General features: G+C 48.2%; 1 protein-coding gene across 4 annotated transcripts in view; it reads left to right on the top strand.

The window, feature by feature from the left end:
- The window catches only part of Bcar3 (BCAR3 adaptor protein, NSP family member), a 117,824-nt gene that overhangs the window by 73,496 nt on the left and 20,990 nt on the right, over positions 1 to 23,338 (top strand). For 3 of the 4 annotated variants that reach the window (XM_070007702.1, XM_070007700.1, XM_070007701.1), the window contains 2 exons: positions 16,827 to 16,955; positions 19,638 to 20,080. In XM_070007702.1, the coding sequence (XP_069863803.1) occupies positions 16,827 to 16,955; positions 19,638 to 20,080 (572 nt within the window). The remainder of the gene's footprint in view (positions 1 to 16,826; positions 16,956 to 19,637; positions 20,081 to 23,338) is intronic. The other variant, XM_070007699.1, reaches the window with a different exon arrangement.

Genomic DNA, 23,338 nt, shown 5'->3' with positions numbered 1-23,338 from the left:
CCTTCCCAGCCCCGTATTTTTTTTTTTTAAGGTGGGTTTTTAATCTATTTTTAGTAACCCAGGACTTAGGTGCATGAAGACGAGGAAGAAGCATTCCAGTCCAAGGGGAGCAGCAGACCCACTCACTCAGAGCTAGAAAAGACCAGGCTGTTGACAGAAGCTTCAAGAGCTGGGCCTGCTAAGAACAGATGGTTCACAGATGTGCTTAGTGAATGGCACAGTGAGAAAAGTAATGGAGTTAGGAGTGATCCCTGCATGGTATTTGAGGTAGACATCCACATGGACTTACCTCCTAGTTGCAGCCTTAATTACCAACCAGTCATTGATCGTGCCCTCTTACGTGCCCGGCCTTTGGCAGGGGCTTGGGCCTCCCCACACTAGGGATGATTTGACCAGATCTACTGCTGCCATTGGTCAGATGTTTATCAACAGGTAGCAAGGGGGCATCGTTTCCCAGGGTTTGGCAGTGCTCTCTGCAGAGGGTACTTACCTGGCATCTCAGGTTAGAGCAAGAAAGGCCCCCTGGGCTTGGGGGTGTCTGCCAAGTCTGGAAGAATGGGTGGCTATTATTCAGAGGCAAGGAAATGGCACTCTGGGTAGAGGGAGGAGCACCCTGCACAACGGACACACTTGGGACCCTCACATGTGCCTGGCAAGGGAGCTACGTAGCCTGAGGTAAGACCCTACTAAGCTCCAGAAGGAATCTGGTAAGAAGCACAAATAGACGACATTTTGGGGGGTTGACAATGAGACCCCATTTCTTTGGGCCCCTGTATTCTGGATGATTGATTGGCGGGTTGCTGTCGGCTGAAGAAGAGCTGAAACCTGTCATCATACCTGTGTCTGCCTCTGAGGAGGCTCAGGGTGCCGGCGCTTGCTGGCCTAAGGGATAAGAATTGGCTTCCAGGTGTGGAAAAGCTGTCTGAGTAAGAGAGCACAGACAGGGTGGGGTTTGGGGTGTGCAGATCAGTAAGTCTTGGCTAACAACAGGTCATTAGGGTCATGCAGTCCAGGGGTAGCTGTGATTGGAAGGCAGTGGAAGATAAAGACAGACTGCCATCTGTAGATTCTCCTCAGGTTGGCTTTGCAGTGGGAAGATCTTAAGTCGTGTTGTTGAGTTTTATTTAAGCTGTTTCCATTGTTCCAGTTGCAGAGAGAGAGAGAGAGAGAGAGAGAGAGAGAGAGAACACAAATTTAGAACTTCAGTCTGAAATGTCACAGTGGCCATCCCCAGAGCACCAGATCCCTGGCGGAAGTTTAAGTGGTAAAGACCCCACCCTCCTGTCCTCCCATCTGTGCGATCGTGCCAGGCTGGGTCCCACGAGCCCCTCCTGGCATGCACAGCGAGCTCATCATCTTTGTTTGGGGGCAGATGCACCATCAGTACAAGTGCCCCAGGTGGAAAATGCCATGTGGGAAATGTCTTTCCATTGACTCAGCCCTTCCTCGTGGTGGTGGCTAGCTACTCATTTATTTCTCCAACATTCCAGATTAGAAGAAAAAGAAAAATCTCAGCACTGCTCCTTTTTTTTTTTAAGAACCTTAACTGCATTCCAAGGACGTCTGGGAGCCGAGCGCATCTGGTTTCGGCATCGGGGCGCTTGGCAGGCACTGTGACCCTGACCGACCCCCTGAGCTCGTATCCCAGCCAATGACTTGTTTTCATTGAAGAGATCTGAGTGGAAGGCAGAGGCAGGACCAGGACCCTGGGAAAATTCTCCTCCTGGACTACAGGGGGGTGCTACATGCTTCAGAGGCCTGGCTGCTCCAGCCTGGATGAGCACCTGCCTCAGGGTGGCAGGACAGAGGCCTCAGCCCTGTTACCTGGCCCTGTATCTCCAGTTAACTACCAGAAGCAGAGCTGTGGCTCAAGTGGTAGAGCACTAGCCTTGAGCACAAAAGCTCAGGGACAGCACGCAGGCCCAGAGTTCAAGCCCCAGGACTAGCAAAACAACAACAAAGACTCTGCTTCCTCTCCAGGGCCTCTCTCTCTCTCTCTCTCTCTCTCTCTCTCTCTCTCTCTCTCTCTCTCTCTCTCTCTCTCTCTCTCTCTCTCTCTCTCTCTCTCTCTCTCTCTCTCTCTCTCTCTCTCTCTCTCTCTCTCTCTCTCTCTCTCTCTCTCTCTCTCCCCTTCCTCTCCAGGGCCACACCCACATACCCACACCTGCAAACCTTGTTGACTTTCCCTTCCTGAGCCTCCAGTGCACCACCCGCCTTGTCTCTTGTCCTTCCCGGCCAGTCCTGCGCTGTCTTTGCTTTCTACCCTCTACTCTGTGTCTTAAATGCCAGGATTCCCCCAGCACTGTTCTCATGTGCCATTCTACCTCTCGGGCAAGAGCTGAGACCACACCCCGCAATGCACAGATGGTTCTCAGGTTGTGTCTCTTAAGTCAGCCCATCTCCACAGCACCAGGGCCTCATGGATTGATGAGCAACCTTCTAGAAACCCGCTTCCCTCTCTGGTGCTCCATTGGATGTTGATGATTCATTTGTCTTGCTGGATCAGCGTTCTCATCTGTCTCCTTTCTATGTTAATTCGTGTGTGTGTGTGTGTGTGTGTGTGTGTGTGTGTGTGTGTGTGTGTGTGTCTCCCCGTCTATGTTAATTCGTGTGTGTGTGTGTGTGTGTGTGTGTGTGTCTCCCCGTGTGAGTCCATATCCATCCTGGGCTTGATTGGAGATAAGAGTCTCAAGGTCTTTCCTGCCTGGGCTGTCTTTGAACCGTGATCCTCGGATCTCAGATCTCCTAAGTAGCTAGGATTACAGGCGTGAGCCACCAGCGCCCTGCTCTGAAATATAAATATTCTGTGTGCTGTTTGGCTTTGGGGCTCCTCTATGAATTCATGCAATCTGAGTTGTATTTGTTGAAGGTCTTGTCCAAGTCTAGCTCGTGGCTCTCTAGCTTTTTCCGTAACATCTGATACAGTGTTTCTGCTTTGTAAAAAACAAACAAACAAACAAGATATATGGGCATGTGTGTGTCGCGGGGTTTGTGCTCCACTGGGAGACACGATACACACCTTGTAGTTGTTGTTTGGGTTTTTTTAAACTGTGTTTCTTGTGTCTTTTCTTTTTTTGATAATGAGAATGACCTTGCACTTCGAGGGAAGCATTTTGCCACGGAACTAGATCCCACCCCTGCTACACACCTCTAAAGCGACTTGCAAGTTGTATACTGAAAGTAGTGAGGTTGGATACTTGGCCAGAATCGATCTTGTGAGGAAGCATTTGGTTTTACCGCACACCTTCTCTGTGCTCAGCACTGATATACAGTGCACTTTGTCCAGAGCCGAGTTCTAAGGAAGTTGTTAGTCATGGTGCTGTTCTGGAGAGAACATTCCCGAGTCATTTATTCCAGCCCCATACTGGAAGGCAAGCTGAATCTTTGGTGTTTCCTCTTGTGTGTTTGGCATATCTTGGTTTTGCTTCTAATTACATCTCCCAGTGTCTTTCAGCTATGGTACATTTTGTGATTCTGTAGTATCCTATTCATTCAAGATGAAAGAAGAAAAGGACAGTGTTTGAACTAAGGTGTTATTCACTTTCTGACTTTTGTGTTGTTGACTTTTGTGTGTGTGACATTTGTGTGCATGCATGCTGGTCTTAGGACTTAAATCTGGGGCTTAGGCAATGTCCCTCAGTTTTTTCAATCAAGGATGGCACTCTACCACTGTATCCACAGCTCCACTTCCAGCTTCTTGCTGGTTAATTGGATATGAGTCTCACAGACTTTTCTGCCAGGGCTGGCTTCGAACTGCAATCCTCAGATCTCAGCCTCCATAGTAGCTAGGATTACAGGCGTAAGCCACTGGTGCCCAGCTCTGACGTTCTTATTGAACAGGACATCCATTTTGCTAAATAGCTATGTACCAAAATATAATTTGCATTAAGAAACTAACAGGGTCACATTACCAGTGATCAAAATTTCTGGCTTGAAACTCCTTGCACTTTAAACTATGTTCAGACCTTCTCAGGACCTTAGGGCAGTTTCTGAGGTTTTTGTTGTTGTTGTTTTCATGAGAGAGAGAGAGAGAGAGAGAGAGAGAGAGAGAGAGAGAGAGAGAGAGAGAGTGTGTGTGTGTGTGTTTCATTCTCTATTCATGGTAGCAAAGGCTGACACTACAGTCACTGAATGCTATCTCATGGCCAGACTCGGTGATTAGAGTTTCAGTTGCATTTTGTTATTGAATCCGTGTGCCAGCCCCATGTGGGAGAGAAGTATTATTGCTTAAAGGGATCAAATAGTTGAAAGGTTTTCAGAGGTCAAATTGATACTTAGCTTTTATTTGAAGCCTATCATATCATTGACCCAATAAATGATTAAGTGTAACCAAATGACCTTTGCCTCCAGCTTAATGCGGTGCACTTCATTTCTCTGGGAGGAGAGAGAGTACAGGGTGGCGCCAGGTGGATCATGAGTCTGCTTCTCCATAGCCTTGCTCTGGGAAGCCATCATCTGAATTCAATCTAGATAGAGGTTCCACCGGAGGCCTGACACAGGCCATGGTATTAATAAATAGCCTGTAAGAAAATAGCATCTGATTTCTCTGTCAACAGGAAAAGGTGAGCTCTGAGTGTCCAGTAGATTAAAAAGAATACTTTGTCAAGATAGAAACAGGCTGGGCAAACCCTCGGGGGCCAAGTCAGATAGAAGGAGGTCTTTGGATAAATTAGATGAGCAATTTTCCTCAATATATGGAGAAAAGAAGTCACTTTTCTTTTTTCCCCCGCCAGTCCTCAGGGCTTGAGCAATGAGCTAGCCCTGAACTAGCATGCTACCATTTGAGCCACAGCTCTACTTCTGGCTTTTTGTTAACTGGAGACAAGAGTTTCAGAGACTTTCCTGCCCAGGCTGGCTCCAAACCATGATCTTCAGATCCCAGCCTCCTGAGTAGCTAAGATTACAGGTGTGAGCTACTGGCGTCCGGCACAAAGTCACATTTGCTGGTATGAAAGCTTGGATTTCCCCTCTGGTGTTCAGTTTTGAAATCAGTGAGGATTACTATGCAGGGCTTTGATGTCTCCTCAAAGTAAAACTGAGCCCCAAAAACTATAGCTCCCCAGATCTGGATCTGTTAGGACAGAAATGTGGAGGAGAACCGGGGCCAGAGGATGCAGGAGGCTGAAAGGTAAAGGCAGCTTAGCATCAAAAGGGAGCCCACGCTCCAGTGTGACTGTGATGCGGCGAGTCTGGATGTAGGATTAAGTTGCCTGCTTATAGGTTCCTCTGCTTTAAAACTACAGCCCACCCAAAATGCAATTCAATTAGCTTCTGTAGTCTATACACACACACACACATCTAGCAGAATTTTAATGGGAATTTCTCAGGACCTTGAGAAGCAAGGGAGTTTCACAGATCTTTTCGTATTTCATATTCATGAATTCTGGGCCTCTTTTGATAAGAGTTTGATAAGGTTTGGGAATGAATCAAATGAAATCCCTTGGAGTTGGGCTCTCTGGGGATTTAGATGGTATTTTCCTGTCGGCATGTAATCATTCGCCTGTGAAAAGGAAAATCATATACCAAAGGAAAATGAAGCATCTTAATTTAAGAGCAAATTGTGAATGCGTGTTTGCTGGCGCTGGAGTGGGAATCCGAGTGACAGTATGATGAAATGGCACAGGTTTCATTACTAAGATGGCATCTCAGCCCATCTGCAGGATTTGTCAGGGATAAGATTCTTTCTAGGATTTGGCACAGAGAGATTCATACTCTCCTGGTACTGAGGCGTTCACATCTAACGAATGGACCTATTTCCCAATGCTAACACTAAGCCGGGGTCCTATGGAACCTTCTGTTCTGGGCCCCTCCCTCTGCAGGGACCTCATAAAATAGAACACACTGGGTTCAACTCAGTGGCCACGGTCAGCCACAGAGGGCCAAGTGCTAAGTCTTGGGGGTTAAAGTCATAGGGTTCTAGTGACACTCACGCTTCTGTTTCTGCAGAACTGTGGCCCAATGGGGTGAGGAGAATGTCCACGGAGGCATAAGGACCTGGTCAGGCAGGCTCACAGGCTGGCACCCAGGCGAGGGTGGAATGCTCGTCTGGGGAGAGCCTGACACCACAAAGGCAAAGAGACCATGGCGCCATAATTCTCTGTCACCCCTTCCTGGCCCTTTGTTTTGCCATCTGCCTGGCAAATCTTCCAACCAGTCCACAGACATACCATAGCCTCCTCCTGCTTTGCTGTGATGTCGCTGTGCTGTCTTCAGGCACTGGGTGTCCACAGGGCTGGAAGAATTGCCCATGCTCCCATTTGGCTTTGTGTACCCAATAGGGATATAGCGTTTTGGCTTTTATTTACAAAGCTAATTGTTTATTTAAGGAAAGACTTTGGCTTTAAAGCACCCACTAGCACAAGGAACTGTGTGAATAGCCTGCCCACCCTGGTGGGAAAGTAGGATTGGTAACTTCATGTTTTCCTTCACTTCTCTTTGGATTCGAATAAGGTATTTTTAGGTAAGCCACAAAGTGGGTAGTGTCCACAAAAGGTGAATCACAATGCATTCATTCATCATTATATTACAGGGATTGAGGATTGCCACAAGTACTATCTTTTTTCTTTTTCTTTTTCTTTCTTTTTTTTTTTTTTTTTTTTTTTGGTGTGCTGGTCCTGGGGCTTGAACTCAGGGCCTGGGTGCTGTCCTTGAGCTTTTTCACTCAAGGCTACTGCTCTACCATTTGAACCACACCTCTACTTTTGGCTTTTTGGTGGTTAATTGGAAATAAAGAGTCTCATAGACTTTCCTGCCACAGCTGGCTTCGAACCACAATCCTCAGATCAAAGCTTCCTGAGTAGCTACGATTATAAGTATCATCCACAGGCACCCAGCTTACTTTTTTATCTTCTTTTTTTAAACATGGTCTCCCTGTATATTCCAGGCTAGCCTAGAACTCTCTATATAATCCTGTCTAGCCTCAAAGTTGTGATCCTTCTGCCTCGGTCTCTTGAGCTGGGATTACACATATGTCCTACTATTCCCAACCCGTACCCTTTTACCTGATTAACACATCCAAGGGCTTATACTAAAAGTTACTGGGCTTGAAGGTTGTTGAGAACTGGGTTTAAACTTTTTGGCTTTGGTGGTGGAAATCACTGTGACTTATTCATTTGGAGTGAAGTTCATGATGCGCTTAGGCAGGTTTTTAATTGTAAAATACCCATCAGGTCTTTTTTTCTTTTCTTTTTGGTCCAAAACCAGAACTCTAATGCTTTTGCTCATAGTCTACAACTCTACCCACTGAGCCACGCCTCCCATCCTCCCATACATACTTTGGAATTTGGTGATAAACTTGGCCACAGCTTGATATGCAAGGGAAGACAGAATTGAGTGACATTCTCCAAAGAGCTTCATTTTAGGTTGATTGCTTTCAAGACATCCTCTAAGAAGCCCCCTGCAGAGTTCTTCATGTCTTGGTTTTTGAAGACACTTTGAAGAGTGGGGTTCAAATACCTCTATATATTTATAACGTTCGTTAGGAACGCTGACAGGCTGCCTGTCGCTGCAAGTCTCACCAGGGTTCAGAGGCACTGAGTGGAGGGTCTGTCATTTTGGATTCCTGCATTCTCTCCTCACCTTAGTGTCTCAATTCAGGGCCTGGGCTCTGTCCCTGAGCTTTTTTGCTAAAAGTGCTGCTCTGCCACTTGAAGCCACAGCTCTACTTCCAGCTTTAGGTAGTTAATTGGAAATAAGAGTCTTATAGCCGTTCCTGCCCGGGCCAGTTTTGAACCACAATCCTCAGATCTCAGCCTTCTGAGTAGATAGGATTACAGGCGTGAGCCACTAGCTCTGGCTCCAGTATGACTTCTTCTTCTTCTTTTTTTTTTTTTTTTTTTTTTTTGTACTTTTGCTTGTGATTGTCATTTGTGGGTGAGATTTCTTTCTTTCTTTTTTTTTTTTATTGTGAAAATACCGTACAGAGGGGTTACAGTTACATGGGAAAAGTAATGAGTACTTTTCTTATCAAACATTGTTGCTTCCTCCTTTGTTTCCCCTTCTCATCCCTTCCCATCCCCCCCCTCCCCTGTGGGTGAGATTTCTTTAAAAATCTGAGCTGTGCAGTTGTGAGCTACGACATCCTAATAAAAAGCTTGAACTGCTGTTGACTTCTCCCTTAATCTAATAAGCTCTTCCAAGGCTGAAGAAAGGAGGCTTTTGTTGGAGGGCGCTAATAGCATTCTGGGTGTTGTGGACAGACACTCGTGAGTAGAACAGAGCCGACTGAAAACCTTCAGTGTCCCCACACTCACCACTTCTTCCTTCCTCTCCTTTTCCACGCATGTACATCACCTGCTTTCTCTTGATTTCCAACCAGTTCATTTCCAGGCTGTGTCATAAAGTGAATGAATGACTAGAAATTCATCTCAGTTTTTCAAATTCAGTTAAAAAAAAAAAGACAAATCAGCAGTGCGTGACGTGCGGGAGGAGGTGTGATTGGGGTGCAGGGATGGCTCTGCTCAGGTTCTCCTGAGCGTGGGAACAGATCTGGTGTTCCCCAGGCAGGCCCTTGGCAGCCCTCACACATAAAGAAGGTCCTGGAAACTTCGATGTCCCAGAGGTTTAGCCTCATGGACTCCATCCTGTCTCCCCTGAGCAGCTCCCCAATCATTCACACCTTTGCCCGTTAAGCCTTGGTTGCCTCATGTCCATACCTCCCCGCATCTGAGCCTTCCAAGCTAGATCCCAGCACGTGCGCAGGTTTCGTTTTCAGCAAGGCTGCGGTTTCCACTCCCTTGGGACTTGCAGGGAGCATGTTCCAAGTGCTAGGATGGACAAGTACAAGATGGGGGGGGGGGTGCGGGGCGCTGGTGGCTCAGGCCTGTAATCCTAGCTACTCAGGAGGCTGAGATCTGACAATCATGGTTCAGAGCCAACCAGGGCAGGAAAGTCTGTGAGACTCTTATCTCCAATTAACCACCAGAAAACCAGAAGTGGCGCTGTAGCTCAAGTGGTAGAGTGCTAGCCTTGAGGTGAGGAGCTGAGGAACAGCACCCAGGCCCAAAGTTCAAGCCCCAAGACTGACAAAAAAAAAAAGATGGAGCGAGCAGGCTAAAAGGGAGTCCGCATCTCATGTCTGTCTCGGGAGGAGAGGTGGAGTCAGGAGTTTCTTCACCTGATTCTGAGGGTTGCATTTGAATAATGAAGTCAGGGGAAATGACAGAAGGAAACAACCTTTGTAGAGGGGACAAGTTGTGACCTCTGGATTCTGAAGTAGATGTGTGCACATATCTAAAACATACCTTTTAGCCAGGCTCACTCCTGTAATCCCAGCTACTTAGGAGGCTGAGATCTGTGGATCACAGTTCAAAGCCAGCCTGAGCAGGAAAATCTGTGAGACTATTATCTCCAATAAACTACTCAGAAAATGTCAACAGTGACGCTGTGGCTCAAGCGGCAGAGCACTAGCTTTGAGCAAAAGGAAGCTCAGGAACAGCACCCAGGCCCTGAGTTCAAACTCAAAGACTCGCATAAAAACAAAATATATCTTTCATTGTGCAATCGCATACCTCAGTCCTGTGTTCCTTATAGAACATTCATTAGTTCAAATTTCTTACTTAAATCTAAACTAGAGCCAGTAGCTGGTGGCTCACACCTCAAGAGGCTGAGATCTGAGGATCGTGGTTTAAAAGTCTTGTGAGAGGGGCTGGGAATGTGACTTAGTGGTAGTGCTTGCCAATGTGCGTGAATTCCCAGGTTTGATTCCTTAGTACCACATCAACAGAAAAAGCCAAAAGTGGTGATGTGGCTCAAGTGGTAGAGCACTAGCCTTGAGCAAAAGGAGCTCAGGGACAGTGCCCAGGCCCTGAGTTCAAGCCCCAGGACTGGCAAAAATTAATTAATTAATGACTCATCTCCAATTAACCACCAGAAAACCAGAAGTGGTGCTGTGGCTCAAGTGGTAGAGTGCTAACCTTGAGCCCAAAAAGCTCAGGGGACAGTGCCCAGGCCCTGAGTTCAACAGCCATGGAGTGGCGGGGCGGCAGTGGGGGGTGGAGCCGGGCGGTAAAGACAACAACTAAACAACTAGACTCATCCAGGTGAGGTACACTTGTCATTCCAACTCATGGGAGGCTGAGGCTGGGGGCTGGTGACTTCAGGACAGCCTGGGCTCCCCACATTAAAATGGCCAACACAGTATCCTGCTCTTGATTATTCAGCCTCGCGACCACCCAGAGCTCTTCCCAGAACATTCCTAGATTTTTCTCATTTTAACAGTAGAAAAAAAAGCCACAGAAATAAAGAGCTGGGGTAATCTGGGAGGGGCCAGAGGGGCCAGAGGGAAATGCGAGCTGTCTATTCCCAGAGCTCTGGGCTGGGTTTCTTTGTGTGTGGTCATTCACGGCCAGACCAGGCCTGGCCCTCTGCCAGGGTGGCATGCCACGCCCCTCCCTGCATGGTACATTGCTTGGTTGTGATGGTGGTGTTGGGGAGGATGGAGCAGGGGTCTCGGCAAGATCTTTCCTTTTTGTTCAAGCAACTTCAAATCCTGTGGGAGCTGAGCTTTGCTTACCGATCAAGCATTCCTCACAATGCAGATGGCATCTCTCTCAAATTCTCTGAACTGTCTCTGACATGCAAATGAGCGCCAGCCCCTCTGAGGGGGCTCCGATGGTGCCTGGTACCTCGGCTCACCCCCCCATCCCCGCCCCCTGGCCTAGGCATTGGGCCTGATCTGAAATGCAGGCTCCGATGTTCACGCAGGACTCCCTGCTCTCCATTCTTCTGAGTCCAGAACAGCTTTTTACATCCTCAAGAGAGCTGGGAGCGTGGGTTTCAGAGTTAATCAGGTTTCTCAGCACGTCCGTCAAGCTGGCTCTGAGCCTCCACAGAATGTGTTTTCCAGCCTCTCCCGGTCCATCTATCCCTGCCTGTCAAGCTCAGACTTGCCAGGGATGTGGGGCTGCGAAGATGCTCTTTGCAGACTCACAGTGATCCTCCTGGTATTCAGAACCGGCCCTGGCAAGCTAGCTCCAGTCCTGGCCACGGAGCTGGACCCCCAGCGGGCACAGCTGGTGGTCGCCAGCCCCCTCTAAAGGGCTGAAGAAGCTGCTTTCCCGGATTGCTTCCCTCCCTAGCCCTCTGCCCCTCCCGCCGTAGACCTGCAGTTACAGAGCCAGATCCGCAGCTCCTGATTTGTCTGCAGTGACAGTGAACCCTCGTCCCAGTGACCCACCATTGTTTGTGTCTAGTGCTTTCCAGATATTCACTCATTAGTCCTTATTAACACCATGTGACATTATCCTCATTTTGCATATGGGAGCCTGAGGCTGTACAGAGAATTAATGTCACTTGCTTAAGACCACACAGTTGAAGCCAGGCGCTGGTGGCTCAGGCCTGTAATCCTAACAACTGAGGAGGCTGATTTGAGCATTGCGGTTCAAAGCCAGCCCAGACAGGAGTATCTGTGAGACTTTCATCTCCAGTTAACCACCAGAAAACCAGAAGTGAGGCATCTTGAGCAAAAAGAGCTCAGGGACAGTGCCCAGGCCCTGAGTTCAAGCCCCATGGCTGGAAAAAAAAAATTCAGTAATTAGGGGAAGTTATCAGAAGTCTGCTAAATGTCACAGAGACATGTCACATCTGTGTGTGTGTGTGTGTGTGTGTGTGTGTGTGTGTGTGTGTGTGTATTTATAAAAATTCTTTTTGTTCTAGTTTTACGACTTGAACTCAAAGCCTAGAAGCTGTCCCTGATCTCTTTTGCTGAAGGATCACACTCTACCACTTGAGCCATAGCTCCACTTCTGGCTCTTTTTGGTCATTAATTGGAGCTACGAGTCTCACAGACTTAATGCTCAGGCTGACTTTGAACCATGATCCTCAGCTCTCAGTCTCCTAAGTAGCTAGGATTACAGGCATGAGCCATAGGTATCCAATAGGAATCTCATCTTTGATTCCTAAAGGAGCACAAGTATCAGTCATAAAATTCTCAAAGTATTAAGTGGATACATTTTGAAAAAAAAATTGAAACACAATCTTGTTAGTAGTTCAGGTTAGCCTCAAACTTTCGATCCTCCCAACCTCAGCCTCCTGAATGTCAGGATTATAGGCACATTCTACCACATCTCAGCATGCCAAATTTTCTCTCACATTCACCTCCTCACCAACCATGTGGTTCTCAAGTATAGAGGTGGAGTCATAGTTGGCAAGATCAAGGTCTCATAAATGTAGGTAGTTGAGGGAAAAAAATGTAAAAGGTTGCATTCATGTATGTGATTAGACAGTAAGTGAAAGTTCTAGAAGGCAACCACACCCTTTAAATAACCACTGTTTCATCATGAGGCTGCCAGATGCCGTGACTCGCTGCAGGCACTCCTTCCCTTCCTTAGGTTCACGCCCACATCGCCTTCGGAGCCCCGCCCCCTCACACCAGACCCCATCTAGTGGCAGAACCAGCCCTCCCTGGTCTGAGGAAAAGTTCTTAGACGTCACTTTCACCCTTCCTTCCCTCTCTTCTTCTCCTCCCCCTTTAAAATGAGGGCATTTAGCCAATCACCATTGACTCAGGCCTGTAATCTAGCTGCTCAGAAGGCTGAGATCTGAGGATAGCGGTTCAAAGCCAGCCAGGGCAGAAAAATCCCCATGAGACTCTTAGCTTTAATTAACCACCAGAAAACCACAAGTGGTGCTGTGGCTCAAAAGTGGTAGCCTTTGAGCAAAAAGAGCTCAGGGACAGCACCCGGGTCCTGAGTTCAAACCCCATGATGGACAAAAATAAAAAATAAGGGGCTGGGAAGGTGGCTCAGTGGTAGAGCGCTTGCCTTGCATGCATGAGGCCCTGGGTTCGCTTCCTCAGCACCACATAAGCAAAAAGAAAAAAACTGAAAGTGGCACTGTGGCTCAAGTGGTAGGGCACTAACCTTGAGCTGAAGAGCTGAGGGACAGTGCTCAGGCCCAGAGTTCAGGCCCCACAACCGGACCAAAATAAATAAATAAATAAAAAATAAAAAATGCAGGCATTTAAGGGCAGCATTTTTTTTTTTTGCTTTGTTTAGTACTGTTGTTTTAATCTCTGTCTCAAGTTATTTGTTAGAATGCTCTCTGTAACCTCTTCCTAGGCGTCACCTTATAGGCTTAGTTCCTTACAGTCTTTTTCCCAGAATCTGGGAGATAAAACACAGTCATTGCAGTATTTTCCTCTAGGAAGTCAGGACAGCTGTACAGAGAGAGCGAGCTGAATTTATATCTTTGGTAACAGGTGTGAAACAATGATATCAGAGCCTGGGAAGGAGAAAGATGGTTGCATATAAAACATTTCCCCCCCCCCAAATAAAAGGAATTAGAACCGATTCTGAGTCAGGGACAGGGCTTGGGGAGGAAGGGGACCCCAAGAACAAATGGGGGATCGCAAAGAAGGCTGCTTTTGAGTCATTTTTAGATCTGTGTGGTTTTCCATCTCAGACCCAGGGCAGCGGGAGTAAGCTGGCAAGGTCTGCAGACGGCTTGTCGGGGTGGCTGAAGAGGGGCTCAGGCTGTCAGTTAGGTTAGCCGTCATTATGAGGCGTGGGAGGTCACATTGAAGATGGGGGCTGGTCTCCAGCTCTGGTGTGCAAGCCTGCAGTGTTCAGACACGCAGCAGCGTCCATCTTCTGCACTGCCATCTCTAGGTGTGGCTTACTTCGCATGCCATGGGGTACTCACCGATCACCCCAGATGCCTATCGACTCCTCCAGTTTTCCCATCCCTGGCCAGACCTGAGTCACATGGCTATCTTGTCTTGGAGGAATTGGTTCTTTTCGCTGAATGGCAACAAACCTAGCTAAAATAGGCCTTGAGATAATTAGGAGAGAGGGGAGAGTATCCCCATCACAGAAAAGCCTGTGATACCAACTGCCTGGCTGGCCAGCCTGGGGGAGGGCTGGGGGGAGGGGGGAGGGGTTCTGTTCTCAGGAAACTGGCAGCAAGACAGAAAATAAATGACAGTCAGTTGACAACCTATATTCTAGACTCGCATTTGCAGCTGTAGCTGCGCATAATTAGTGGCAGGAGCAGACGGTGTCACAGGTCCTCTCTGTATAATGCCTGAGACTTTCACGAATAGTCACCTCTCTTCCCATCTCTTTGATATGAATAAATTCTGTCTATCAAGTACTCCTGAGTGACAGAAGGAGGACCAGGAGAGAGAAGAGGGAAGTTCCTAACGCGGTACCATTAAGGCCTCATGCCTGAAAACCTAGAGGATTCAAGTCCAAGTCTATTTTGGGGGGGTTCTTGGTAGAGAAGGATTTGGGGAGCTCATCTCTAGCTAAAGAATGAAGAAGTATGTAGGGGGACCCCTTCATTGTAGGGAGATGAGAGGAGATTCTGTTTCTATAAAAAAGTTACTATATTTAAGAAAAAGTCACATGAACAAAATGAACATTAGAATATTAGAGAATTTTGTTTTGGCTAGGTTCTGGTGGCTCATGCCTGTAATTCTAACTGTTCAGGAGGCTGAGATCTGAAGATCACGGTTCAAAGCTGCCTGGGCAGGAAAGTCTGTGAGACTCTTGTCTCCAATTAACTAACTAAATAAATAAAAGCCAGAAGTGGAGCTATGGCTCAAAGTGGTAGAGCACTAGCCTTGAGCACAAAAGCTCAGGGACAGTGCCCAGGCCATGAGTTCAAGCCCCAGCACCAAAAAAAAAAAAAAACAAAAGGTTTGATTTGGTTTGGTAGTTGGTAAATATATACCTAAGAAAGGTGGATAAGAAAACAGTATGAGGGACTGGGAAGGTGGCTCAGTGGTAGAGCGCTTACCTTGCATGCATGAAGCCCTGGGTTCAATTCCTCAGCACCACATAAGAAAAAAAGCCGGAAGTGGCGCGCTGTGGCTCAAGTGGTAGAGCGCTAGCCTTGAGCTGAAGAGCTGAGGGACAGCGCCCAGGCCCAGAGTTCAGGCCCCACGACTGGACCAAAAAAAAAAAAAAAAAGAAAACACTATGACAAAAATCTCATACTATCTCATTGTCTCAGAGCCCAGAAAGCATATTATTTTCAAGGCTCATGGAATTAGTATGTGTGTGTGTCCTGGGCTCGAACTCAGGGTCTAAGCACTCACTGGCCCTGAGTTTTTGTGCTCAAGGCTAGCGCTCTACCACTTGTGCCACAGCTCCACTTCTGGCTTTGAACCACGATCCTCAAATCTCAGCTACCTGAGTAGTTAGGATTACGGTCATCATCATGAGTAGAACTGGCACCCAGCAAAATTAAAATTCTTACAGAATTTTAAAATATATCAGGATGTTCCAAAATAGAAAAAACAACATGGTAGGGAATAGAGTAGCAAGTTCTAACAAAGGAGGGCAAACTAGAGGCTCAGGAAAGCTCAATGATATGCCCTCTTCTTTCTCGCATGACCTTAGAGAGTTGGTCCGCAGCCTGGTTTTGCTGGGATCCTGGCTTTCATTCAGGGCCTTGGGCTCTCCCCTGGCTTTTTTACTCATAGTTGATGCTCTACCACTTGAGCCATGCCTCCAGTTCCAGTTTTTTGCTGGTTAATTAGAGATAAGAGTCTCTCAAGATTTGTCTGCCCTAGCTGGCTCTGAACCGCAATCCTCAGATCGCAGGCTCCTGAGTAGCTAGGATGAAGTGGATGTGATTCTAATTGAACCTGGAGCCAGTGTCCCTACCCAGAACCCTCTGCGGGGCTGCTGTGTAGAGTTACAAACCTTCTGAGGGAAGGGACCAGGTTTTTATTTTGTGTCTATTTCTAGTGTTTCATAACAATAAAATCATGTACTAGAAATAATTTAATACTTTTTTCCAGTCCTGGGGCTTAAACTCAGCCTGGGCGCTCTCCAGTTGAGCCACAGAGCCACTTCTGGCTTTTTCTGAGAAGTTTATTGGAGATAAGAGTCTCACAGACTTTCCTGCCTGGTCTGGCTTCAAACCATGATCCTTAGATCTCAGCCTCCTGATTAGCTAGGATTACAGGCGTGAGCCACCCACACCTGGCAGAAATATTCAACTTTTGTTAAAAAATTATATAAGCAAGGCATGTTGATGCATGCCTGTAATTCCAGCACTCAGGAGACTGAGGCAGGAGGATTGCATGTTTGAGACCAGTAGTCTCAAACTCATAGTGAGTTCTAGAAAAAAAGGAGACAGAGGTTTATATAAAATACACAGCTAGACTTCTATTACTAGATTCAAGAGGCATAAATTGCCTTGTCTAAGTGTTCTAAGATTTTTTTTTTTTTTTTTTTGTGGTCCGGTCGTGGGGCCTGAACTCTGGGCCTGGGCGCTGTCTCTCAGCTCTTCAGCTCAAGGCTAGCACTCTACCACTTGAGCCACAGCACCACTTCCGGCTTTTTTCTTTTTGCTTATGTGGTCCTGAGGAATTGAACCCAGGGCCTCGTGCATGCAAGGCAAGCACTCTACCACTGAACCACCTTCCCAGCCCCTGTTCTAAGATTTTCTAAAGACAAAGTTAATTCCTAAACTTGATCTTTCCTGTAGCAGAAACTTCACAGCCATGGTTGCCAGCCCCGGAGGCTGCCCCAACGTGAGAGGCCAGTCAGGAGCTGCCATCTTCCCCAGCACCATGTTAGGGTGATTCTGGAGGAAGAGAAGGAAAATCCATGGGAACACAGGAGGCTAGCCTGGCCAGCTCCCACTACTCAAATAGATAAATAGACGTGCTGCCGGAGTTGATGTGCAGTGGAGATTGTCTTACATACAGCTGGAGACGTGAAAGGTCACAGCCAATTGCAGTCTTTACCCAGGCCCCCTCCATGAGGGCGCCCCTGGCCATACACTGGTCTGCTTAGCACCGTGGAGGACCGGCCAGGTGGCCATCATCTCTGCCTGGGTGGGGTGAGGTCACTGTAGACTCTCTATTGCAGTTTTCCAGGGAGAGGCACATGATGGACAGGACCCCCGAGAGGCTGAAGAAGGAGCTGGAGGAGGAGCTGTTGCTGAGCAGCGAGGACCTGCGCAGCCATGCCTGGTACCACGGCCGCATCCCCCGCCAGGTACCTTGGGCAAGGCCGGAAGGACCCCCACTGCAGAACGCTGGGAGCGAGTCCTGGTTTATCCATCGAGGACTGTATTATGACTACCCAGACCGTCTCTAAGGAGACTTTGGGAGGAGCGAAGGTCAGGGGCCCAGATCCATTTCCACAAGTCCTGTGAGCCAGGAAAAGCCAGTGCCCTTGGGGTTGGAGCAGTTGGCAGTCAGCGGGGGTTCAGATAATTGAGCTCCAGGCCAGCCACTACTGTCCTCTCCCACATGAGCTCGTTCCTTCCTCAGGCAGTGGTTTGCCTTCAGGTGACGACGCTGGCACAGTCTGTGAGCCCCTACCCCCTCTAGGCTTTAGTGGGACCAGCAAGTAATCACCCACCCATGACCCCTGAACTATGACCCATGACCCAGCTGTGGGGAAGACAAGGAATAAAACCAACAACCCCAGCCTCACGCCTAGACCCTTACTTTGTGTGATTGTCACCTGTGTGATTGCCATGACTGTTTCTGGTCAGTGATACAAAAAATGGACAAGTAGTCTTAAGTCTGTAGGGTTTGAGATATAGAATTTTCCTTGAGGTTTTTTTTTTTTGTTGTTGTTGTTGTTAATCTGCCCAGTCATTAACCAAGAAATAGCAGGACTGGAAGTGGAGAGGGAGGGAGGGTAGAGGGAAGGAAGGTACCATGCTGTTATTTTTATTTTTAGTGTAGGAGATTTCTGAGCTCCATCAAAGAAGTAATGCTTTTTCCTTTTCTGACCTTGATCTTGCTTTTTTTTTTTTTTTTTTTAAGTTTAAAATTGAACTTAGAAAACATTATCAGGGGGCTGGGAAGGTGGCTCAGTGGTAGAGCGCTTGCCTTGCATGCATGAGGCCCTGGGTTCGATTCCTCAGCACCACATAAGCAAAAAGAAAAAAAGCCGGAAGTGGTGCTGTGGCTCAAGTGGTAGAGCTCTAGCCTTGAGCTGAAGAGCTGAGGGACAGTGCCCAGGCCCAGAGTTCAGGCCCCACGACCGAACACCCCCCCCAAAAAAAGAAAACATTATCAGGACAGGAGACACCCAGGGTTCAATCCCCAATAACTCCCAGCAAAAAAGATAACTAAGGAGCTGGGAAGGTGGCTCAGTGTTAGAGTGCTTGCCTTGCTTGCATGAGGCCCTAGATTTGATTCCTCAGAACCACATAAGCCGAAAAAGCCAGAAGTGGTGCTGTGGCTCAAGTGGTAGAGAGCTAGCCTTGAGCTTAAGAGCTGAGGGACAGTGCCCAGGCCCAGGGTTCAGGCCCCACGACCGCACCCCCTCAAGTAGAAGATCATACTCAGATTGTCTTTGTAGCCTGGTGTCTCTATTCCTGAATAAGGGTAGGAATTCTCCCCTGCCACGAGGTCTACATATGTGTCCAGCACCACACATTATTGGACACTTGGGGGTTCTTACTGCTCTGATCGACATCCTTTAAGATAACTACCATGTTCAAACCTATAATTATTTCTATAGGCTCCATTCCAAGAAATAGAGTTTCTCTGCAAAAAACAGTTTTAAGGCAAAGATGCAATTTTAAGGTAACCATGGTAGCATACTATTCTAAGCTAACAGAAGCATACCACTGATTGAATGTTGGGGGAACAAAAAAATGCCAGAAAAAAAAAATGTCAGAGTGTATTAAGCTACCAACCATCACTACCATCCTGGTTTACCAGTTGCCATGAGAGTGAAATGCAGTGATCTGTCACTCTGGCCTTGATAACCCAACACTGTAATGATAATAATGCTTTATCCCTTTGAAGCTGTATAGCTCCTCTGTAGGTAATAATGTTCTCCCTATTTTATTGATGCTATAACAGAGCCCCAGAGAGATGACGTAACTTGTCCAGTCATGTCGCTGACGCAGACTACAAACCCAGGCACAGGATAAATACTTCCTGTGCCACCAGCAGTGCCATATCCCAGCATCCACTACAACTCATCTGCACATGTTGCATTTACAGATCCATAGTCCTCACAATAACTCAGATGAGGAACCCCAGCCTGGCTTTGTTCCACCCTTCTATCGGGTGGCTGCCTTGTCCAGAATCCACCTCATCCCCCTCCCCCCCAAGTGCCCTAGCCCTGTCTGCAAAGGCCTCCTCCCTCTGGAGAGAGGAGTCTTAGGACAGGACTCAGTGAAGAACTTCTGGAGACAAAAACACTCTCATTCTTCCTCCCCTGCTTGGGAGAGAAAATCAGACCCACCAGGCACATATTTTCTCTTTTCTTACTTTCTGTTGCTTTCCATCCCTGCAGTCTGGGTCTGGGTCGTTTGGGGTACTCCCCTGACCACCCACTTTTGAAGCACAGCCCACCCAAGCACTCACATCCCAATTTTCTTTTCCTTAATGTCACGAATGTCTGACATACAACGCCTGTGGCTGTTTATCCTAGGATTGAAGCATTGCACTAAAAATAGAAGGTCCCTGAGGGTGTCTACATGGTCACCACTGGGCACATTCCCACTGCTCACTAAATAGTTGTTTTTTGTCACCACATGGCCCAGGCTGGCTTTGAACTTAGGATCCACCTGTGTCAGCCTCTCCAGTATTGGGATGATGGATGGACACCACAATGCCTATCAGTAGCGGTCTTTGAATTTGACCCTTGGCTGACTGAAGAAGGGGTGGTCATGCTGTCTTCTGTTGGTACCCTTTGGGCCCACAGGTGTCTGAAAACCTTGTGCAGCGAGACGGTGATTTCCTAGTCCGTGACTCCCTGTCCAGCCCCGGAAACTTTGTCCTGACCTGTCAGTGGAAAAACCTTGCTCAGCACTTCAAGATCAACCGGACCATTCTGCGGCTCAGCGAGGCCTATAGCCGCGTGCAGTACCAGTTCGAGATGGAGAGCTTCGACTCCATCCCAGGCCTGGTGCGCTGCTATGTGGGCAACCGGCGGCCCATCTCCCAGCAGAGCGGCGCCATCATCTTCCAACCCATCAACAGGACGGTGCCCCTGCGGTGCTTGGAGGAGCGCTATGGCACCTCCCCGAGCCGTGCCTGGGAAGGCGGCATCCCCGAAGGAAGACTGGATGTGGCCAAAAGGCTAAGTCTCACCATGGGTGGCATCCAGGCCCGAGAGCAGAGCCTGCCGAAGGGAAACCTCCTCAGGTGGGTGAGAGCCTCTTTGGGGGTGTCAGGACTGAGGGGGGAGGGTGAGGCAGCAAGGCTGATGCTAGAGACACAATAAAAGATGGGAGGGTGCCCCGTGAGTGGAATAGCTGTCACGTGGCTGTACACAATTATTCCCTAGCCCAGGGGTTCGCAAAGGAGACAGAGGGACACAGAAAAGGGTAAGAGGAGCCCGGAGACAACGGATATGTTGGTCTGGAGACAGTGGGTCCAGAGAAGGGATGGAGAGTGGGCAGAGGCTGTGGGCTCATGGCCTGTGGCCACGAGTCAGGACTTGAAGACTTGGACTCAGGCTTGGCTCAGATGGATGGGTGGCTGACTCAGGGGTGGTGAGATCTGAAGGTCTGGGATGTGTCGATTGTGGGGAGAGTTGGGGGAGGAGCTGAGGATGGAAAACCAGGGCCTCAGCACAGAGCCAGCTTCCTGGATTTGTGCAGGGTCTGTCTTTCACGGAGCTGGGCGTCCTGTGCCCGCTGGAGAGGGAGGCTAGGATTGGGGAGCGCTGTGGCTCCCAGTTTCTGAACTTCTATACATAAACCAGCACGTTTATTCCACTCGCTAGTTTTCTGTCTGTTTTGGGAGGGGGAAAAAGGTCATAAACCGCCATTTCTATACTGCAAAAAAAAATTAGTTTTGCAAAATAGAGGACTGTGTGAGTCACACAAATTACACTGTGCTTTCCCCAGCTGTGCTCTAACCCGCGGTACGTGTTAGTCAGCATCTCGGGCTGTGGAGTAGCATGGTTGCCATGCTGGCTCTCCCCTGGCCCACTGTGCAAACCCAGATGAAGGCCTCAACTTCTCTGGGCCTGTTTTTCTTCAGCCAGAAAGCTGGAGCTGTGAGGGTTAAATGTGTGCCATGCAGAACACTTCACACAATGCAGATACAATAAGTACTAGGAAAGTGCTAACGATCCTGATTATTATTATCCGCAGGGGAGGAGAAGGCGGTTATTTAGAAACCCTCTACTTTTTAGTGGAATTGGAGGTGAGATCCCTGAAAACATAAAGGGAGGTTGGGTGCCTGTGGCTACTACTCTGGAGGCTGAGATCTGAGAATCGCCATTCAAAGCCAACCTGGGCAGGAAGGTCTGTGAGATTCAATTAACCACCGGAAAACTGGAAGTGGAGCTGTGGCTCAAAGTGGTAGAGTGCTAGCCTTGAGCAAAAAAAGCTCAGGGATAGTGACCCAGGACCTGAGTTCAAGACCCATGACTACCACCACTGACAACAACAACAAAAAAACAGAAAGGGAAACTTCTAACCTCTTAAGGAGCAGTGGGGGCATGGCTTGCCCCCAGGGGACAGGGAGTTAATGTCACAGTTGGAGTGAGAGTTTATTCATTTAATCACGTTTTGGGAAAGTATTTGTTGTTGTTGTTGCTGCTGTTTTTTTGTGTTTGTTTTGTTGTTGTTTTTTTGTCGGTTATGGGGCTTGAACTCTGGGCCTGGGTGCTGTCCCTCAGCTCTCCAGCTCAAGGCTAGCACTCTACCACTTGAGCCACAGCGCCACTTCCGGTTTTCTAAGTGGTTTACTGGAGATAAGAGTTTCATGGACTTTCCTGCCCAGGATGGCTTTGAACCTTGATCCTCAGATTTCAGCCTCCTGCGTAGCTAGTATGACAGGCATGAGGCACCAGCGCCTGGCAGTTTTGGTTGTTTTGAGGCAGGGTTTTACTACGCAACCCAGGCAGGCCTTCAATTCTCAACCCCCAGCCTCTGCCTTCTGAGAATACCCACCACACCAAGGTTTAGATGGAAAATAAAAAATTTAAATCTCCTTTATTTTTTTGTGCCATTATGGGGGCTTGAGCTCAAGCCCTGGTGCTGTCCATTAGCTTTTTCCACTGAAGGTTAGCACACTACCACTTGAGCCACAGCTCCCTTTCCTGCTTTTTGGTGATTAGTTAGAGATAAGTCTCATGGATTTTTTGCCTACGCTCACTTTGAACTGTGATCCTCAGATCTTGAAACCATCTGTTGGCAAAAACAAAACAAAACCCTCTTTTTTTCCAACATAAAACAAAAGACTAAGTAGTGGAAGTCTCTAAGTGGATGAAACTGGCCTGACACGGCCTGGCTGTTGCTCTGATAGCCCTATGGGTATGTGGAACCCCATTATCTCTCAGCCTGCAGGCCCAGAAATATGTACAGGTGGATCTGGGGGTGGACTGAGCATGAGTGATGGCCTTGACTGCCTGTCCTCTGCCCTGCCCTCCCAGACGTCAGCCCTGGCTCGGGGCCCGCCCACCCTGACGTCAGGTCCTCTGGTTGGCTGGCCAGGCTCCAGCAAAGGTGTGCTGTCCCAGTCAGCCAGGTCTCGTTCTGCCTGCCCAGCTCCAGGCCCCGGGAGTCTGACCTCTGTAATCACGACTCAAATATCATTTCTCAGAAGCGATTTCCTTTTGGAATTTGCCCTGTGTCTTGCCTTATCTCTGAGCGGTTGCTGGACTATCTCTGTTGTTTGGAGTTTGGGGGTTTTATGATTTGGTTTGTTTGATGCTGGCAAAGGTAGGAGAAGACCTTCACCATCTTTGTGACATAGAATGTTTGCTTCTGGGCGGGCCAGCTAACATTCATGCTAACCTGCCTGGTGCCGTGCCTTTTCCTCTAGCGAGACAGACCCCAAATGCTGGTGCTAGATAGAGAAGATCCCAAGTGGAGCAATGCTGGCAGATGTGTCAAAGGTCACCTTCGTCTTTCCCTGAGGTCGCTGTGCATGGTGATTGGTGGCTTTTTTTAACAGCAGGAAGAAGGGACTGGTCAGGGGGTCCCCCAGCACTCAGGAGCATGGGGTGACAGCCTCCCTTGGGAGTCACCGCAGTCCAGGGTGATGGAGAAAAAAAAAAAAAAAACAGCTTCCTTCCAGCCAACACTGAAGCATGATGGAAAGCGCATGCTCACATCCTTCAACAAGTCTTTCTCCCAGTTATTTTAGGCTCTGTTAAAAGTGCACTTTCCAGTTTATCAGATTTTCCCCAGAAAGGATATCGTGAAAGTCTTACCCTGCTCTGTTGAAGAGGATGGAGGCGTCCTGGGACTTAGCTGCCGGTCCCGGGGCTGTGGGTCTTTATTAATGGTCCTATTATCGGTCATTCCTTCTCGGTGAACATTCCTTCACTGTTAGGGTATGTGAAGTACTCTCGTTCTGGGCAAGTTGTGTTGCTTTGATTTGCTGGGTTTGGGGTTTGTGTTGTTGAGTTTTTGAGTGCTTTTTTTTTTCCCTTAACTTTCCATG

This window comes from Dipodomys merriami, unplaced genomic scaffold (assembly GCF_024711535.1).
Source record: "Dipodomys merriami isolate MVZ:Mamm:240054 unplaced genomic scaffold, mDipMer1.0.p SCAF_7, whole genome shotgun sequence".
In the NCBI taxonomy this organism is placed as follows: Eukaryota; Metazoa; Chordata; class Mammalia; order Rodentia; family Heteromyidae; genus Dipodomys; species Dipodomys merriami.
The sequence above is the reverse complement of the archived record's forward strand: the minus strand, read 5'-3'. Positions and strand labels throughout refer to the sequence as shown.